This window comes from Odontesthes bonariensis, chromosome 21 (genome assembly GCF_027942865.1).
Source record: "Odontesthes bonariensis isolate fOdoBon6 chromosome 21, fOdoBon6.hap1, whole genome shotgun sequence".
Taxonomy (NCBI): domain Eukaryota; kingdom Metazoa; phylum Chordata; class Actinopteri; order Atheriniformes; family Atherinopsidae; genus Odontesthes; species Odontesthes bonariensis.
In genome coordinates, this window is record NC_134526.1 from 22,366,217 (window position 1) to 22,380,353 (window position 14,137).

The window sequence follows — 14,137 nt, forward strand, 5'->3', positions numbered from 1 at the left end:
GGAACCGGGCCAGGCTTAGTCGTTAACAGAGCACACTAACATCCACACTTTGCCGGATTCATCAGGACTAGTTAACTTCTGTATATAACTTTTGGTAACTTTTGATACCTTGTATCCATTTTTCTTTTACTTTTATCAACACTGACAGGCCCTGATTTCTTTTGCAGTATTGCTTCTGTCGTTGTCACTAACTGATATCTTTTTTTTACCTTGACCCAAAGAGATCTGCTTTAATGTTGCTTACCCCTTTTCTCTAGCAACTTTTGCTCGTGCAGTTGGTTTATTCCCCCATACGAAAGAGCTGCCTAGTTCATTCAAACGATTGCTAGCACTGAAAGGCCCCCGGCCCACGAGCAGGTTTGAACCCAGGACCTTCTTGTTATAAGGCCACCATGCTAACCTTATTTTGCTTACACATGGTCATCATTAACCAAAGAGAGCACTGCACTGACTTCCAATCGTGTTCCAGAGACAGACTCTAATTTTACTCATCAGCACTTGCCTAATGTAAACCTAATCTCACTTTATCCTTCAAGTTCAATGAGTCACTGAGTCTGTCTTTTTGACTGTGCAAACAGATTTTAGTCCCCACAACATGAGTAACACTCAGAGCACACACACACACACAGAGTTTCATGGTGTTATCAAATTTATTGCTCTGTTTATCTTCACATCTGTTCAGCCTAACAGGGTTGCAGAGTTTCCACGCTCTGTCAGTTTCTGGAGGCAGGTGTGAGGGTAAAATGCTTACGGCGCGTGATGAGCATGCATTTGTGAGGTTGCGGTGCGGCATACTGCAAATGTAACACATTTATTTCATGAAGATGCTGCGCCGTAATGAGCAGGCGCAGCGTTTGGCAGCCTCTGCAGAGAGAGCACAATGCTGGAATTCCAGGCATGCTGATATCAACTTCCTGAGTTTGAATCCGCTGCAAGGTACAACTCCCTGTCTGATGAGACTGAAGAGCACTCTGACACAGGCCGACTGGAGTCACCATGCCCTCTAAGGTGCTTCGGATATTTTGCCTTAACTCGTGTTTTTGATGTTTCCCCAACACTCCATCGAATTCTGTGTTCTCAAATTCACATCAGAGGGTCCCATGTTCCTCGATTCGTGAGTGAGCGACGGGGCAGACTTGTACTTTTGCTCATCCGTACAAATCGAAAAACACGACGGGCTGAAGCACAAACGTGGCTTTGGATGGAAAGAACAGCTTGAGCGTGTGTGCGCTCACCTGTGTACAGCCTGTCCCTGTCCTGTGTCCGACATAAAAACAGGAAAATAAAAGCACTGGAAGGTGTAGGGAGTGCGTGGCGCCACACACATGCTTGTGTAACCTCCTGTTCAAAGGCCTCCTGCTTCCTCTCCAAAAGTACATGGGGGAATCCAGGCCTAAACTAAAGAGAGTTACGGCAATGAAATGCCTTCCGAGGGAGCCTGGACAACTACAAATACTGTTTTGTTTTTTTTAGATTGCCGTAATGACACCCAAGTCAGTGTTGGATCTAAATTGCGGTGTTCCTCTGTCACCATGTGTTTGAAACAATACATTCCGATGTCTGTTCGTACCAAATGGCTCGAACTCGAGGCTTTCTGCTTTCTATTTGCTATTTTTGACCACACCTGCAAAGATGCAGAATTCATTGGGAGAAATCTTGGCGTGGAAGTTTTGCTCTGCTTGAATTCCCAAATCAATCAGACCTTACTTTCCTACAGAACCACATATCATCTTTTAAGATCAGTCAGTCAGCTTCTGAGCAGAGACTCTCCCACACTACTACTACTGGATGTTCCCCTTTGTGTGTGTGTGTGTGTGTGTGTGTCACAGTCAACAGGACTCCACGCACGTCCCCTCGCTGTGTTCGTTTGAAGTCTGCAGGGGGCGGGGGAGCTGCAGGGATACCCAAGCAAGAACAGGCATCCCACCTGGATGCTGAATTTGGAGCCGGTCTGCTGTTTAGAAGTAGTACGCCTGTGTGAGTCTGCCTGTTGGGCAGCTGCACGAGTACCTGAGTACACACTGACTTTAGGGTGTCACATAGAGCGAGGGTGAGGAGCAAGACAGCTTTCTCTAAAACCAAACACAAGAAATATTACATCAAGACTGTGCATTACAAAGAGTTGGGCATTAGGATTTATTGGTCTTGAAATGAGTACCTCGCATGATTCCATTCAGACGCGAGAAACAAACGACTTCTTGGCTCCAACGCTCACGTGTGCAGCTGGTTGCTGAGTTGGGGGGATTTTGCAGCCAAGAGTCAAGTGGGTAATTGTGAAAAACAAACTACACGGAGAGTGTGTGCCAGAGTTCACCAACAAGCCCCTTCAAACCCCACGTGTGTCTTTTCCCCCTCCGTTTCTGCCTCTCGTCAGACCGAACAAACCTCGCTGTGCATCGCTGCGACTAATCACTCGTAGGAGGAAGGGTTGCACTGTAAGGAGGGAGGTTTTCTGGAGAGCCTCCGGTGTCCCGTGTTGATGCAGAGGGCATTAAATCACGTTGAGCTGCACGACCCACTCACTTTTCATCAAAAACGCCATCACTGTGTGAACATCTCACAAACTAATATCATTCTTATCAATCGTGGGGTTTTTCTTTGTGTGTGTGTGTGTGTGTGCGCGTGTGTGTGTGTGTATTTAGTGGGCTACAGATTAGCTCATTTAAGCATGCTAACACGCTAAATTAAGATGCTAAACGTCACCTAAATCCTGCCTCACTGTCATTGCATTTCAGAGACGGGAATAAAAACACAAACAAAGTCCATTCAAGCACATTAGCTTCTTATACCCATATGAAAATAGCATTATTTGGCAAAGTTATCACAAACATTCTCTTTTTTTTTTTCTCTCCACCATATCTTATAATAAAACAGACAACAATAAGTAACAGTTATAAGTTGGCACATAGAACATACAAGCCGTGTTTTTCAATAACTTAAGATGCATGGCAGATTATGAATCATTGGACACAGAACAGCGAATCGGCGGTGTGTTTCTGCACGTCGTCACAAACGGATTTAAAACAGGACACAGAGACAACATCTACGTTTGCTAAATTTGGCTTCTTTTTTTTTTTTTTTATACCTTCTTTGCAGTCCTTAAAAGCTACTGCTTCTTTTGACCTTGCAGGCCTTCCTGTCGAGGGAAATAAAAACTAATTTGTTGCCGTCCAACGGACCGGGCGGGAGCGCTTCTACAAAAGCGTCAACGAAGAATTTTGATTGTTTCTAGCAAAACGTAAGCTGAAGAAGAGACGTCCCCCTCTATGGAAGAAAGGACAGAGAGAGATACAGATTCGGTACAGAAGTGTGGGTGTGAGCCCACAAACGCATGCTTCGGCGTACAAAGACGAACACGACATGCACACAGATGTTGAACACTGCATGGTACTGAGAGGTCACAGAGGGTTTTGACCTTTTCTTTTTTCCTTTTCTTTTGTTCAGTCTTGGTTCCTGTTTAAACTACCCGGCCACTGAAATAGACTGAATCTGCTGTGCACGTGTATCTCAGCAACATCTTGTTTGCAGCATTTGCGCAGAGAGTTAATCCACAGCGACAGTAGAGACAAATAAATAAGAGACGCAGCACACTGACAGCGCACAGGTCTTTTTGTCGTTGCTGTTGTAACACCTGTGCAGAAAATCTTCTCTGTTTTCGTTCTCCAATCCTGTCTGTGTTATTTCCAGTGTTTGCAGCGAGTTTAACATGATTACAATATGGTTTTAGTGAACTAACGAAGGATATCACATGGAAATTTGGCTGTGGTCGCTGTCAATGACCGCGTCTCAGATTGTCCGATTACAATTCGACGGTTCTGTCCGCTTTCCGCTCATTTTTTTCCAACTTTGTACTTTTTGTTTCAATCCGACAGTGGTTATAAAAAAAACGGAAAAAAAAAACAAACTCAAAGCCATAAACCCCACATCGACTGGGCCCTGTCAACATTTAAGTGCAGTTTCTCTCTGCTGATATCTAAATGAGGATTCCAAGAAGAGTTCTGAGATTGCACTATTTTCCACAGTTCTACAGCGATGCTTTTACACTCCCCGTGGCGCTCGCGCACACGTTGTCAAGTCCTCGCGTGCAGCTCTTTGCCTCTCATCAACGATCGCAGAGGCTCGGCATTCTCTTGAGAAGGTCCATCTTTCATTGATATTCCATTGTCTTTTTCCCTCTTCCGCACTCCATCCAGGAATAAGCTACAGGTTCAGCAGACAGTCATTAGTAGTGTTACTGAGGAGATCTCACAGGACGAGAAGGTTACTGACAAATGAATAAATACTTGAACGAAGGGGGGGGGGGTCCTTCGGGCTTCATCTCTGGATTTTCCTCAAATGCACCATGTTCACTGTGTGTCCCTGAGTGGGAAATAAACACAGACTGCTTGATACGTCCGATATACAGCAGAGGTTTCCAGCACAGAGTGTGTGGGGTGGGGGGATAAGTCACCTGTGAGCTCACCTGGGTTTACTTTAGTTCTACATGAGCATCGCTCTCATAGCTGCCTTGCTGATCCGTTTGCGATTCTTCCTCATCCTTCTCCTCGTGTTGTGTGGACGCGCTGGGAGTCTGGAGCCTGCTGGAGCTGACGGCTGCCGCGTGGTGGTCGTAGATGTTGTCTCTTTAAGAGCAGAATTAACATGTTACAGTGGATAGAAATCACAAAAAAATAGGTATCACCTTTACTCTTGTACGTTATAATATCCACAGCAACTCTTTAATAGTCCTATTAATCTTTGACTTTCTATTACCTGGTTTCTGTGTTGTTGTTTGCGGATGATGGTGATGTTTCCCATGCAGGTGACGCTCACTGTCGCTCTCCTTTCCTTTCGCCCTCTCTTGCTCTTCCCGCTTGATTTGCTGCTGTCGCAGTATGTCCTTCTCTTGGTCCAACCTCTTGTGGAGAAGCAGAAGCTCTTTTTTCTCTGCCTCTAATTTTTCCTCCTCGATCTGTAACATCCTCACCACCTCTGGAGTCTCGTTCTCTCTCTGCCGCGTCTGCTCGCGAGGCTCTGGATTTGGCTCTTTGGTCGGTCGGAACCTGCTCCCCACTCTCTCGATAACGGCTTCCTCGCTTGGACTGAATTTGACTTGAGGACTCTCAGTAACCTGCTGAGGGAGTCCACTAGTTTGGCTCTTTGATAATCTGGAGTTGTCTTCCTTCCACGCCGGGCTGTGGGTTTGTGCGTCTTCTTTTCCTGCATTAGCACTCCCTTCGGTGCTGTTGAACAGCAACCTATCCCCATCTTTTCCCAACTTTCTCTTTACTTCCGCGCCAACGTTACCCACGGACGAAACAGTTTTGTTGTCATCCGAGAGCTCGCCGTCTTGCCTCTCCATGTTCCCCTGCTTCTCAGTTGGATCCTCAGCCCCAAGAAGTCTGGTGGAGTTGTGAGTCCAGTGTGGAGCAAAGAGAACAGCCTCTCCAGAGCGAGACGTGTCCTCTCCGGCGTGGCTGTATCCGTCTCCAGGCTGAGTGAAGGTGTCTCCTCTGGGGTTCCAGCGCTGCTCCAGGAGATCCTCCAAATGGGCCCCCTGGTTTTGCTTCAGTTCATCCAAATGATGGAGCTCATCCTTGGAGTGCAACTTCACCTTGACCGTGAATTGAAACAAATTAACTCTTTGCATCAATGTAGCATTAAACAATAAAGACTCGACAGCCGTGTAATTATTCAGGGAAATGCTAACAGAAAAATAGCCCAGGAATGGAAACTGCTCACATAATACAGTGAACTCTATAGTATTTGTGCTGCGTCCACTTAACAAATGCAGGTAACAGAGAGCATGCTCAGTAATCAGTACCTGTCCCTGTGCAGGTCCCTGGCTGATTGTCTGGTTTCGATGCAGGTGGCTGTGCTGTCTGCGAGAGGATTTTTTCTTGGGTACAGGGAGGCGAGGAGCAGGCTGACATCTGCACTCCACATGATCCACAACTGACACCACGGCTTTAGCGTAAGTGGGCCTTTTGTTGATGTACTCAATCTTCATGACCTGGAGAAGTTGAGAAGAAGATGGCGCCATTGAAAACAAACAAACGCGTATGCCGAGACATTTACGTACACATGCATGCTTTATTTTTAGGGCTGGGCAACGATTAAAATGTCTAATCTAATTAATCACATGATTTCCCTGATTAATCACGATTAATCGCATTTGTACGAAAAATCCCAAAATTTATTCAAAAGTAGTGTATAGCCTTTAGCATTTAAGTTTTCAATAAGAATGAATGAATGAAGTCTGATGTGTTACAGAGAATTCAAAGAGTTAACAAAAGACTTAAATTTACTCCTACCGACTAATTTATCAAAAAGATTCTGATTTCAAATGTTGCTTCAGCTTCTCAGCAGTCCTTCTGAACGGTGACCCCAGAGGTTGATGTGTGTTCTTGTTTACCTGCAAGTATCTGGTGTGCGTGACGACGGGGGCGCACTGCAGGCTCTTGGTGTTGCAGCAGCCGGAGCAGCGCTGCACCTCGACGCACGGCGGCCACAACAAGAAGTTGGCGTTGCTGCGGTCCAGCATGGCCCTGGTGACCTCGACCACCTCTGTGCGAACTTTACACAGAGCCTGCTGAGCCGGCTGGGCGTCTGGGGGAGCAGATGAGACCGAGTGTGATCGCGGTTTTTCCCCCGTTTGGCAACCAAGTTCATGCAAAACTCATCTTTTGTTCAAATTGTTAAAACAAACTCACACGCATGTATGTGCGCACATACATGCAGCACTGAATGTGCCAAAATCCAAAAAAAAGGAAGCATACGTACAAAAATGTCTCATTCAGTCAATAAATTGGCCTCTACGGGCGTTTATTGAGCCATTCTTGCCTTTTGTGTTTATTTTGGATGCCGGCTGTTTCAGTCCTCCATGTATAGAAACATTACACTTGGTTAACATTCACATACCGACATACTTTGGCGAAATGTGTCAAACTTCCCAAAGGAGACAATCGTGACCACTATAATTCACCACCTCACCTCGCTTGTTTTAGTTTGTTCTATTTACGTGAAATTACAATATCAGCTCCTGTTTGCATCAGAGCAGAAGCGAGCTGACAGTTCATAGCGTGGACCTTGTTTTGCTCCGGGAGTTTCTGAAGCTGACACCCAAAGGTACACGTACAGAATGTTTTACACAAAGATTAATGAAGTTGCCATTTGCATCTCCTCATCAGAAGGATAAAGCAGCAAAGTCACCTTGTTGCAGAGTCGCGTCTAAGAACTTGGACATGTTCTTTATCGCAGCAATGATTAACGGGTGAAGGGAAGGGTTTCACCGCCTCACTAAAACCATGCTCGTCACATTAATCACCTCACAGGAAGGCTAAAGAGAACGGAGCGTCTTTGTGTGCATGAGGAAACTCAGACCATCGGGTACCTGTCGTCTGCATTAAAAACAAATAAAAAGGGGAGAGTTTGAGCTCACCGAGGCTCCGTGGGAGTCTGTGTCCTCCATTGGCTGCAGAAGTCCCATCCTCCTCATCTGAGACAAAGCGAGAAACACAAACTGCATTTGACTTGCTGTATGGAAACGTGCCAAATGAATGAGGGTCTGCTCTTTTAGACATGCAGTGTTTCGTGTGGTCTTTTGTGGCGTGCTAGCACCCTCTACATGTGTAGAGATTAAAACTCAAGCTCGAGTCCTTCAGTGTGTGCACAAGTAGATAGAAAGAGAGGAGAAGCAAAGAGGATGTGGGGCCGTTTGACACCTCAGGCTGAGCAGCTCAAAGCGCTTTGGTTTATCCATAACTTAATATTTGCTTGAATGCATTTCTGGGAGCACGTGCACTCGATGCTGCGTGTTGCATCACTGTTAATGTTGACCTGTTGCACTTACTGTACTGTCAAAAGCTAATCTTATGAGTCTTATTTTGTACACTTGTTTTTTGGACTTTTTTTGTATTTCTATGGTCTACAAAGCATCTAAATACATAAGTCGAAGCGGGTGAAGTCAAATCTGGAACATGGATCCCAATTCTGAGACCGCGTTCAGAGAGTAGTGTCAGTAGTAATATGAGAAAGCTCTGTTCTTTACCTACGGAGTCAGAAAGCAGCAGCAGCTGGAGGTCCTCTATGGAGGAGATGGGGCTGTTTCTAACCAGCTCCTCCAGGGCTGCAGGCAGAGCGTCCCCCTGAAACACACACACATACACACACATCACATCAGTTCATGCAAGAGACTAAATGAGCAACACACACATTACCGAGGACTATCGAGGAAGAAAAGATGGCGTGTAATATTCGCACGATCGTGTGAGTTTCCCCAACAATTCACAGGAGATGGACTAACGCCATCTTTGTGTTTGGCGATTAAAGCTCAGACCAAATGTTGTCCGTTCTGTCAAAAAATTCAAACCGACTCTGAGCCTCTGAAGGGTTTGTTTAAGCGAGGACTTCAGTTACAATGGCTGGCCGGAGAGAAAAGAATCATTACGCGATGCTTAAAATTCAACCAAACCCTTCCAACACGTTTGAGTGGACCGAAAATGTCTAAACTTTCAAAACACACTGACTAAACACTACTACACTGCAGTCGCTTGACAAAACAAACTTGTAACTACGAGTATTATTTTGTTTTCATATCATTCATTGATAAATTCAAAGGTTAAAGGAACACTAGCTATTTTCTTCTATAACGTGATGCATCTAACCAAACATTACCATAGTGTCAAAGCAAAAAACTAAGCAGCAGCTCCACATTGTGACTGTAGGGATTTGACTGTGGGTTTAACCCCCCTCTGGTCATTAATGGGTAAGAGACAGCCGGGGAGGGGGAGAATTAACCTAAGCAGACACACAATGGTCACTAAGAGTGGGGTGAATGACTATTGGCGTTGTGTCCTCTCATCTGCTAACATTTAGGGGTCAAAGGAGCAAGGAAGGAGTCAGGAAGTGGGGGAAGGAGTGATATGGAGAGGATGAGAGAAGGGAGGTGCATCTGAAAAAAAAAAAAGGAGGAATAATAGGTGAATAAAAGACGGCTTGAGATGGAAAAGGATCAGACGTGGGTCGAGGCACTTCCTAACATTGCTTTAAACACTGCAGATGAGGTTCACTTGCTCGGATTGGGGGAAAAAATCATCTAAAGAGACCGAATGTTATGGGGGCGCATTTTTATTTTTTCAAACATGGACTCGTTTTGAGTAAGTCCAGTCCAGTCGGTACACAGCGTATGCTTCCATTCAGCTTCTGCACAACATAATGAATCCTGGCGGCAAGCGGCAAAAGGAAGCAGCCATCCGAGCGTGAACATGTACTCTCACCCTGCCCGCACTGTTCGCCGCTGACATTCCCCCATTGTTGTTTTGCTTCTCAGAGAGTCAAATAATGCAGCAGGGAAGCGCCTGCTGTTTCACTTTTGCATCTCTTTTTCGCAGAGCTGCCGATGCCCCCGAGGACTCATCATGATTATTTCCTCCCTTTGCCGATGGAGCAGGCCAGCCTGCTTGGCTAATTGTGTCCGATGTTAATTATGGGGTGTGTGCCTTTGTTCACGGTGGTGCCTGCTGTCATGGCAATTTGGGTCCAAGCAGGAAATATTAAATAAACACTTCGGTTCTGTAAAAAACAAACAGATGCAAAGCGGAGAGAGCCAGAGTATGTAAACATGCACCTTTATAACATCCAGCTTCATCCAGATTAACCAGCCTGGTTTCAAATGATGGGCTACGGCTGATAATGCAGTTTGCTCAGCATCTCTTCCACAAAACTCTTAACGCTTCTCTAACGATCCTCACAACTTATGGTGCCATCTATACTTCTTGGCGTTTTACGTGGTCCAAAAGCCCTCATTTCGACATAAGCCAGTACTTATCACCTGAGGCAGCTTCCCATCCCCTGAGGAGCTATTGGGACACATTGAGGAATGCCAGGTACAGGAGGCGGTGGCTGCAGCGGGGCCGGGGAGGAGAGGAGAGGGAGCGTCTAATCGCACATAATTAGGGGGTCGAGTTTGCTGGCGGCAGCAGCCACAGCACATGTGGGAGCTTTCACGTGTAGCACCTGAAAGCGTGCCAACACGTGCGAGCGACTGCGAGTTTAATTCATTCCCCTGTCATGATTTAGCTCAGTTTGGAAAGGTGCCGTTCGAATGCAGTGCAGAGTAATTAGGACTTTATGTTTGGTTAAAAAAATTAAATAAAATGTCTAGATTCCCCTTTGGTGGTCCCTCGCTTGAATCCATATGCCCATAACCACTGGCAGACTGGAGGTAAAGTGTTTATCAACCTTCATATGATAATCCTCTTTTAATAAGGAACATGATTGAACCTACAGATTCCACCATTTCCCAGCTTTGATGCCTTAAACTTTGAAATGGGACATGGGGAATTCCTGGTCGTGTACCTCAAAGCCTTTGTAACTTGTCCCTGTAAAAAAAAAAAAAAAAGAGCTCACAGCCTGACAAAGCTGAGATTTCTTTGACACGCGGTGCCCGCAAACGCTTCCGAAATAAGAGGACGGCTTGATGGCAGGAAGTCAAAGTCAGCCATGGAAAGCGGTAAAAGTGATGTTCTGGGAGTGTGGAGAACTTCACTAACACTTCACCACTCGCAGGAATGTGTGTTTTTCCCCTAAAGTTTACTTTCTAAACTGTGCATGAGTTACTCAGTCCTGGGCTAAGAAAAAAACAGACAACTCTAACCTCTTTTATCTGTATTTTAACCCCACAACATTGTGCACATGGGATCTCTGTGGAAGCATGAAGACCGCTAAAATCCGACTTCATATAAGCGACGGATTTGTTCTGAAATGGCCACAACATTGTCTCTTCTTCTTCAAGCCCCACTTGACCTACCCAAGACCCTTGGTGAAGTTTTGACTTCCTGTTTGACCTCGGCCGACGGCCGGGACTTCATCCATCTATCCTGCATTCTCGTCTCATCCCCGCTTGCTCATTTCGCACACATTTTGGGAGAGAATTGAGTCGACGGGTTAGGGGTGCTAAGTGTCGATGAGCAGCGGGGTTTAAGTGTCAACTAAAACCAAAAACGGCAGAGACGTAGCCGCTGTGGTCTGTCGAGCATGACGTTGCTGCGTGATGGCGCTCACTGACTGATTTATGGCTGCTTTCAACATCTGGGGCACCATCCACGAACGCACTGCTTAACCACATGCGGCATCCAGCTGCAGATGGCCCATCGTGGCTGTGTACATCACCCCACAGTCTACAGTCTCTGCATGGTTCTGGCCCCCTTGGCATCCATTTCTAACGCCTCTTTTTGGGAGGGACAACAGTTACTTTCTGCAGCATCCCACCACCTCACGCAGAAGCAACACAAGGGAGACCAAGTTTTTATTATAGGAGAAGGCTCAAGCAGGTGCACTAATTTTTTTTTTTTTCCTCAAGTCACGTGGTTTCATAATCTTGTTGGCCTGTTTGTCTTCTGATGTGTTTTATTGGAAGAAAACACAATGTTACCAGTGATTAAGATAGAAAACAGAACAAAATGCAAGATGAGAGCTTAAAATACACAAAGCATATTAAAAACTAGCCCAACTGAAGTCTTTTACCATATTAAAACCGATTAAATTAATCTTACTGCCACAATAACATAAAAAAAAAAAACATGTTAGCAGTAGGGTATATCTTCATATTAGCCTAAGTTTATTTTAGCCAACTCATTGTGATAGCCTTTTTTTTTTAAATGACCCTACCCTGTCAACGTTCATTTAAATCTCAAATAAAACTTGTGCTTCAAGTGTTTAATTTGACATTCGAGAACACTACACTACCAGTAGCTGCCGTGGTAACTTTCTAACCGTCGCCGTACTGAGATTTGAACTCACCTCGGCTTTGCCAAACCGCAGACACGCCACCAGCAACACGAGCAGCAGCTGTACCCACGAGCTCATCTTGCTGCCCAGCCTCGAGCCTCTTCGACGGACCGGGCATTTATGGAAGCGCGAGAGAACCTCTCTGCTCAGCACTGCGCGCGGGGGGACAGCGGCTCGCCCTGCGGACCTGCGCGCGTGTGCAAGCTTCTGTCGACGCTGCCTCAGCACAGCTGTCCACGGAGGAAGAAAATGAAGAAGAACAAGAACAAGAAAGCGCTCGTGTTCGTTCAGCGCTGCCAAACTCTTTAGTCCACCTTTGAAAAACAATCCCGGGTGATACAAACTGTTTTGTTTCTTTCAGTTGTATGTTGAAGCCACTATATTACACCTTACTGCTTTCGCAAACAAAGTTTCACTAACAAATGATTAAAACATATTTCCAAGCAAAAAAAAAAAGGTCCAAACTTCACAAAAAGACAAAAAATATCCATAGGAACAGAGAGTAAGTAAAGTATAAAAGTATTCCAAGTTTGTTCAAATTTAATCTAATTTATTAACAAATTAAAAAAATCCATTTTGACTTTTCTTTTCCACCAAAGTCAAGAGTCTCTCCTCCATTAACCGTGATACGTTCTTAAAAAAAAAAAAAAATGGTCAGGACGGTAGTTTGCGGTCTTCCTCTTCCATGGAGTCTTATCAAGAAGCAAAGTGTTGTGCGACTCGGTGCGCCTCAGCCCTGGACCAGCCTGATTACGCAGCAGCAGCAGCAGCGGCGGCGGTGGTGGTGAGGAGGAGGAGGCGAGGAGCGGATTTCCAAGAGGCTCTGCTCGACAGTATCTCTCTCCCCGCCCCCTGCCTGAAGAACGGGCGATAATCTGCCAAAGAAGCGACATTAGTTCACAAACAGCCGCCTTACAGCGCTCGCTCTGCAGTATTTCCTCCGTCCTGAGTCATTTATGCAGATATTTGTGAGGCTGGGCCAAGCCCCCGCCCCCCCCCCCCCCCCCCCCCCCCCCCCCCCCCCCCCCCCCCCCACACACACACACACACTTTTTTTGTCTTACAATTTCTTCTCTTATCTTTCTATCCTTGTTTTATGTCTTTTTAATTTGGTGGTGGACAGGGAGGGGGGGGGGGGGTAATCTGGCTGTTTTATGTGCTTTATAGAACACTCAGATAAAAAAAAAAGGCGATCTATTTTATGGGCAAAGATATACAAAACAGACAAGTTTTCAGCAAGAAGGTGTTCTGCTTTTTATGTCATTGTATTCACTTTAAACCTAAACTTTTTTTTACATTTAATTATTTTGTTGTTGAGCTCCTTGATACTGAATTCTAGATTCATTCAAACATAAGCACCTAACTCAAGGGATGAACCAGTGTTGTGTCTACACATAAGACAACTTAGCAAAGAACCCATTTTACATGATATCTTTTGGGCTTGTTCACTTTTCTTTCGTCGTATCTACTTTAAATCCCAGAGATAACGCCATTTAAGTTCACTCACTCCCAAAGAGCAATAAGCCAGCTATAGTGTCTGGCATATCCTTGAAAAACCTGTGAAAACTCCACAAGTGGAGGACAAAAGAAGAACAAAAGCATGTTGTGCCTCATATACAGTATTTCCGTTAATGTTAACACGTTTTTAATGAATCTCTGCATCTTTTTCCCAATTTCCCTGGCAATATATAAAGAAATGAGTGGTGGCTCTGGACTTTTTCACATTACTGTGCATAAAGATATGAATTCCTCCTTGCCGAAGTTTATTATTCTACAACACCAGTCTTGTGCTATTATTCAGTTGTGTTCATCATGTGCCCTCTTACAAATAAATTCCCATCTATAAAGCCAAATAACTAGCAGCTCCAGCTTGTTTATAAACGGAGAAAAACTAAGTTTAAAGAGTTCCATCAAAAGTTTTTGGTAAAACTAAACATGACACTTATCTTGCATAACAAGCCTTTCTGCAGATTTTTTTTTTTGCCGGAGAGGTCACCTGGATAGTTCCCATGCCAACTGACTCCTCTTATTACCACAGCATCACCTCTAGCTAAGCTATCAGGGGGCAGAAGGTGTTTCTAAATATCACAGGCATTATTCTCAGAGTCCTGACCTTTTTGATGGTCACTCATGTTTGGGGAACATTTTTTAACAATGCCCGACGGTGACTCTGCATGTTCAGGCGACGCGAGACCAAAAATAGCACATCAGCCAGGCAACCTTGTGGACTTCAAGTGGCTTTTAATGCTATGAGACAGGAGGGAAAGAGCAAGAAAGTCTTTAGGCAAAAAGAACAGACATCTGACAAACTCAGCTGCATCAAGCACAGTTTCTAACTGAGGAAGAATGTTCCTACAGGCTTTTTCTT

At 45.1% G+C, this 14,137-nt stretch overlaps 1 protein-coding gene across 2 annotated transcripts; it reads right to left on the bottom strand.

Moving 5' to 3' along the window:
• Window positions 1-645: 645 nt before the first annotated feature.
• Window positions 646-12,691, bottom strand: pdgfbb (platelet-derived growth factor beta polypeptide b). Of its 2 annotated transcripts, XM_075453363.1 has the most exons (8): window positions 11,782-12,691; window positions 8,030-8,126; window positions 7,421-7,477; window positions 6,395-6,588; window positions 5,804-5,992; window positions 4,753-5,593; window positions 4,463-4,622; window positions 646-4,359 (listed from the first exon to the last, which is right to left on the bottom strand). In XM_075453363.1, the coding sequence occupies exons 1-7, from the start codon at window positions 11,845-11,847 to the stop codon at window positions 4,480-4,482; spliced, it is 1,587 nt and encodes a 528-aa protein (XP_075309478.1). In that variant the 5' UTR covers window positions 11,848-12,691; the 3' UTR covers window positions 646-4,359; window positions 4,463-4,479. The 2 variants fall into 2 exon arrangements, with proteins under 2 accessions (XP_075309478.1, XP_075309477.1); XM_075453362.1 differs by having other exon boundaries at window positions 646-4,622.
• Window positions 12,692-14,137: the final 1,446 nt, after the last annotated feature.

Bases quoted from the DNA above. Each gene is read 5' to 3' on its own strand.
- pdgfbb (XM_075453363.1), bottom strand. From the start codon at position 11,847: ATGAGCTCGTGGGTACAGCTGCTGCTCGTGTTGCTGGTGGCGTGTCTG. The intron at 8,127-11,781 runs GTGAGTTCAAAT...TGTGTGTTTCAG, and splicing joins TGCGGTTTGGCAAAGCCGAG to GGGGACGCTCTGCCTGCAGC. The intron at 4,623-4,752 runs GTAATAGAAAGT...CTGCTCTTAAAG, and splicing joins AACAACAACACAGAAACCAG to AGACAACATCTACGACCACC.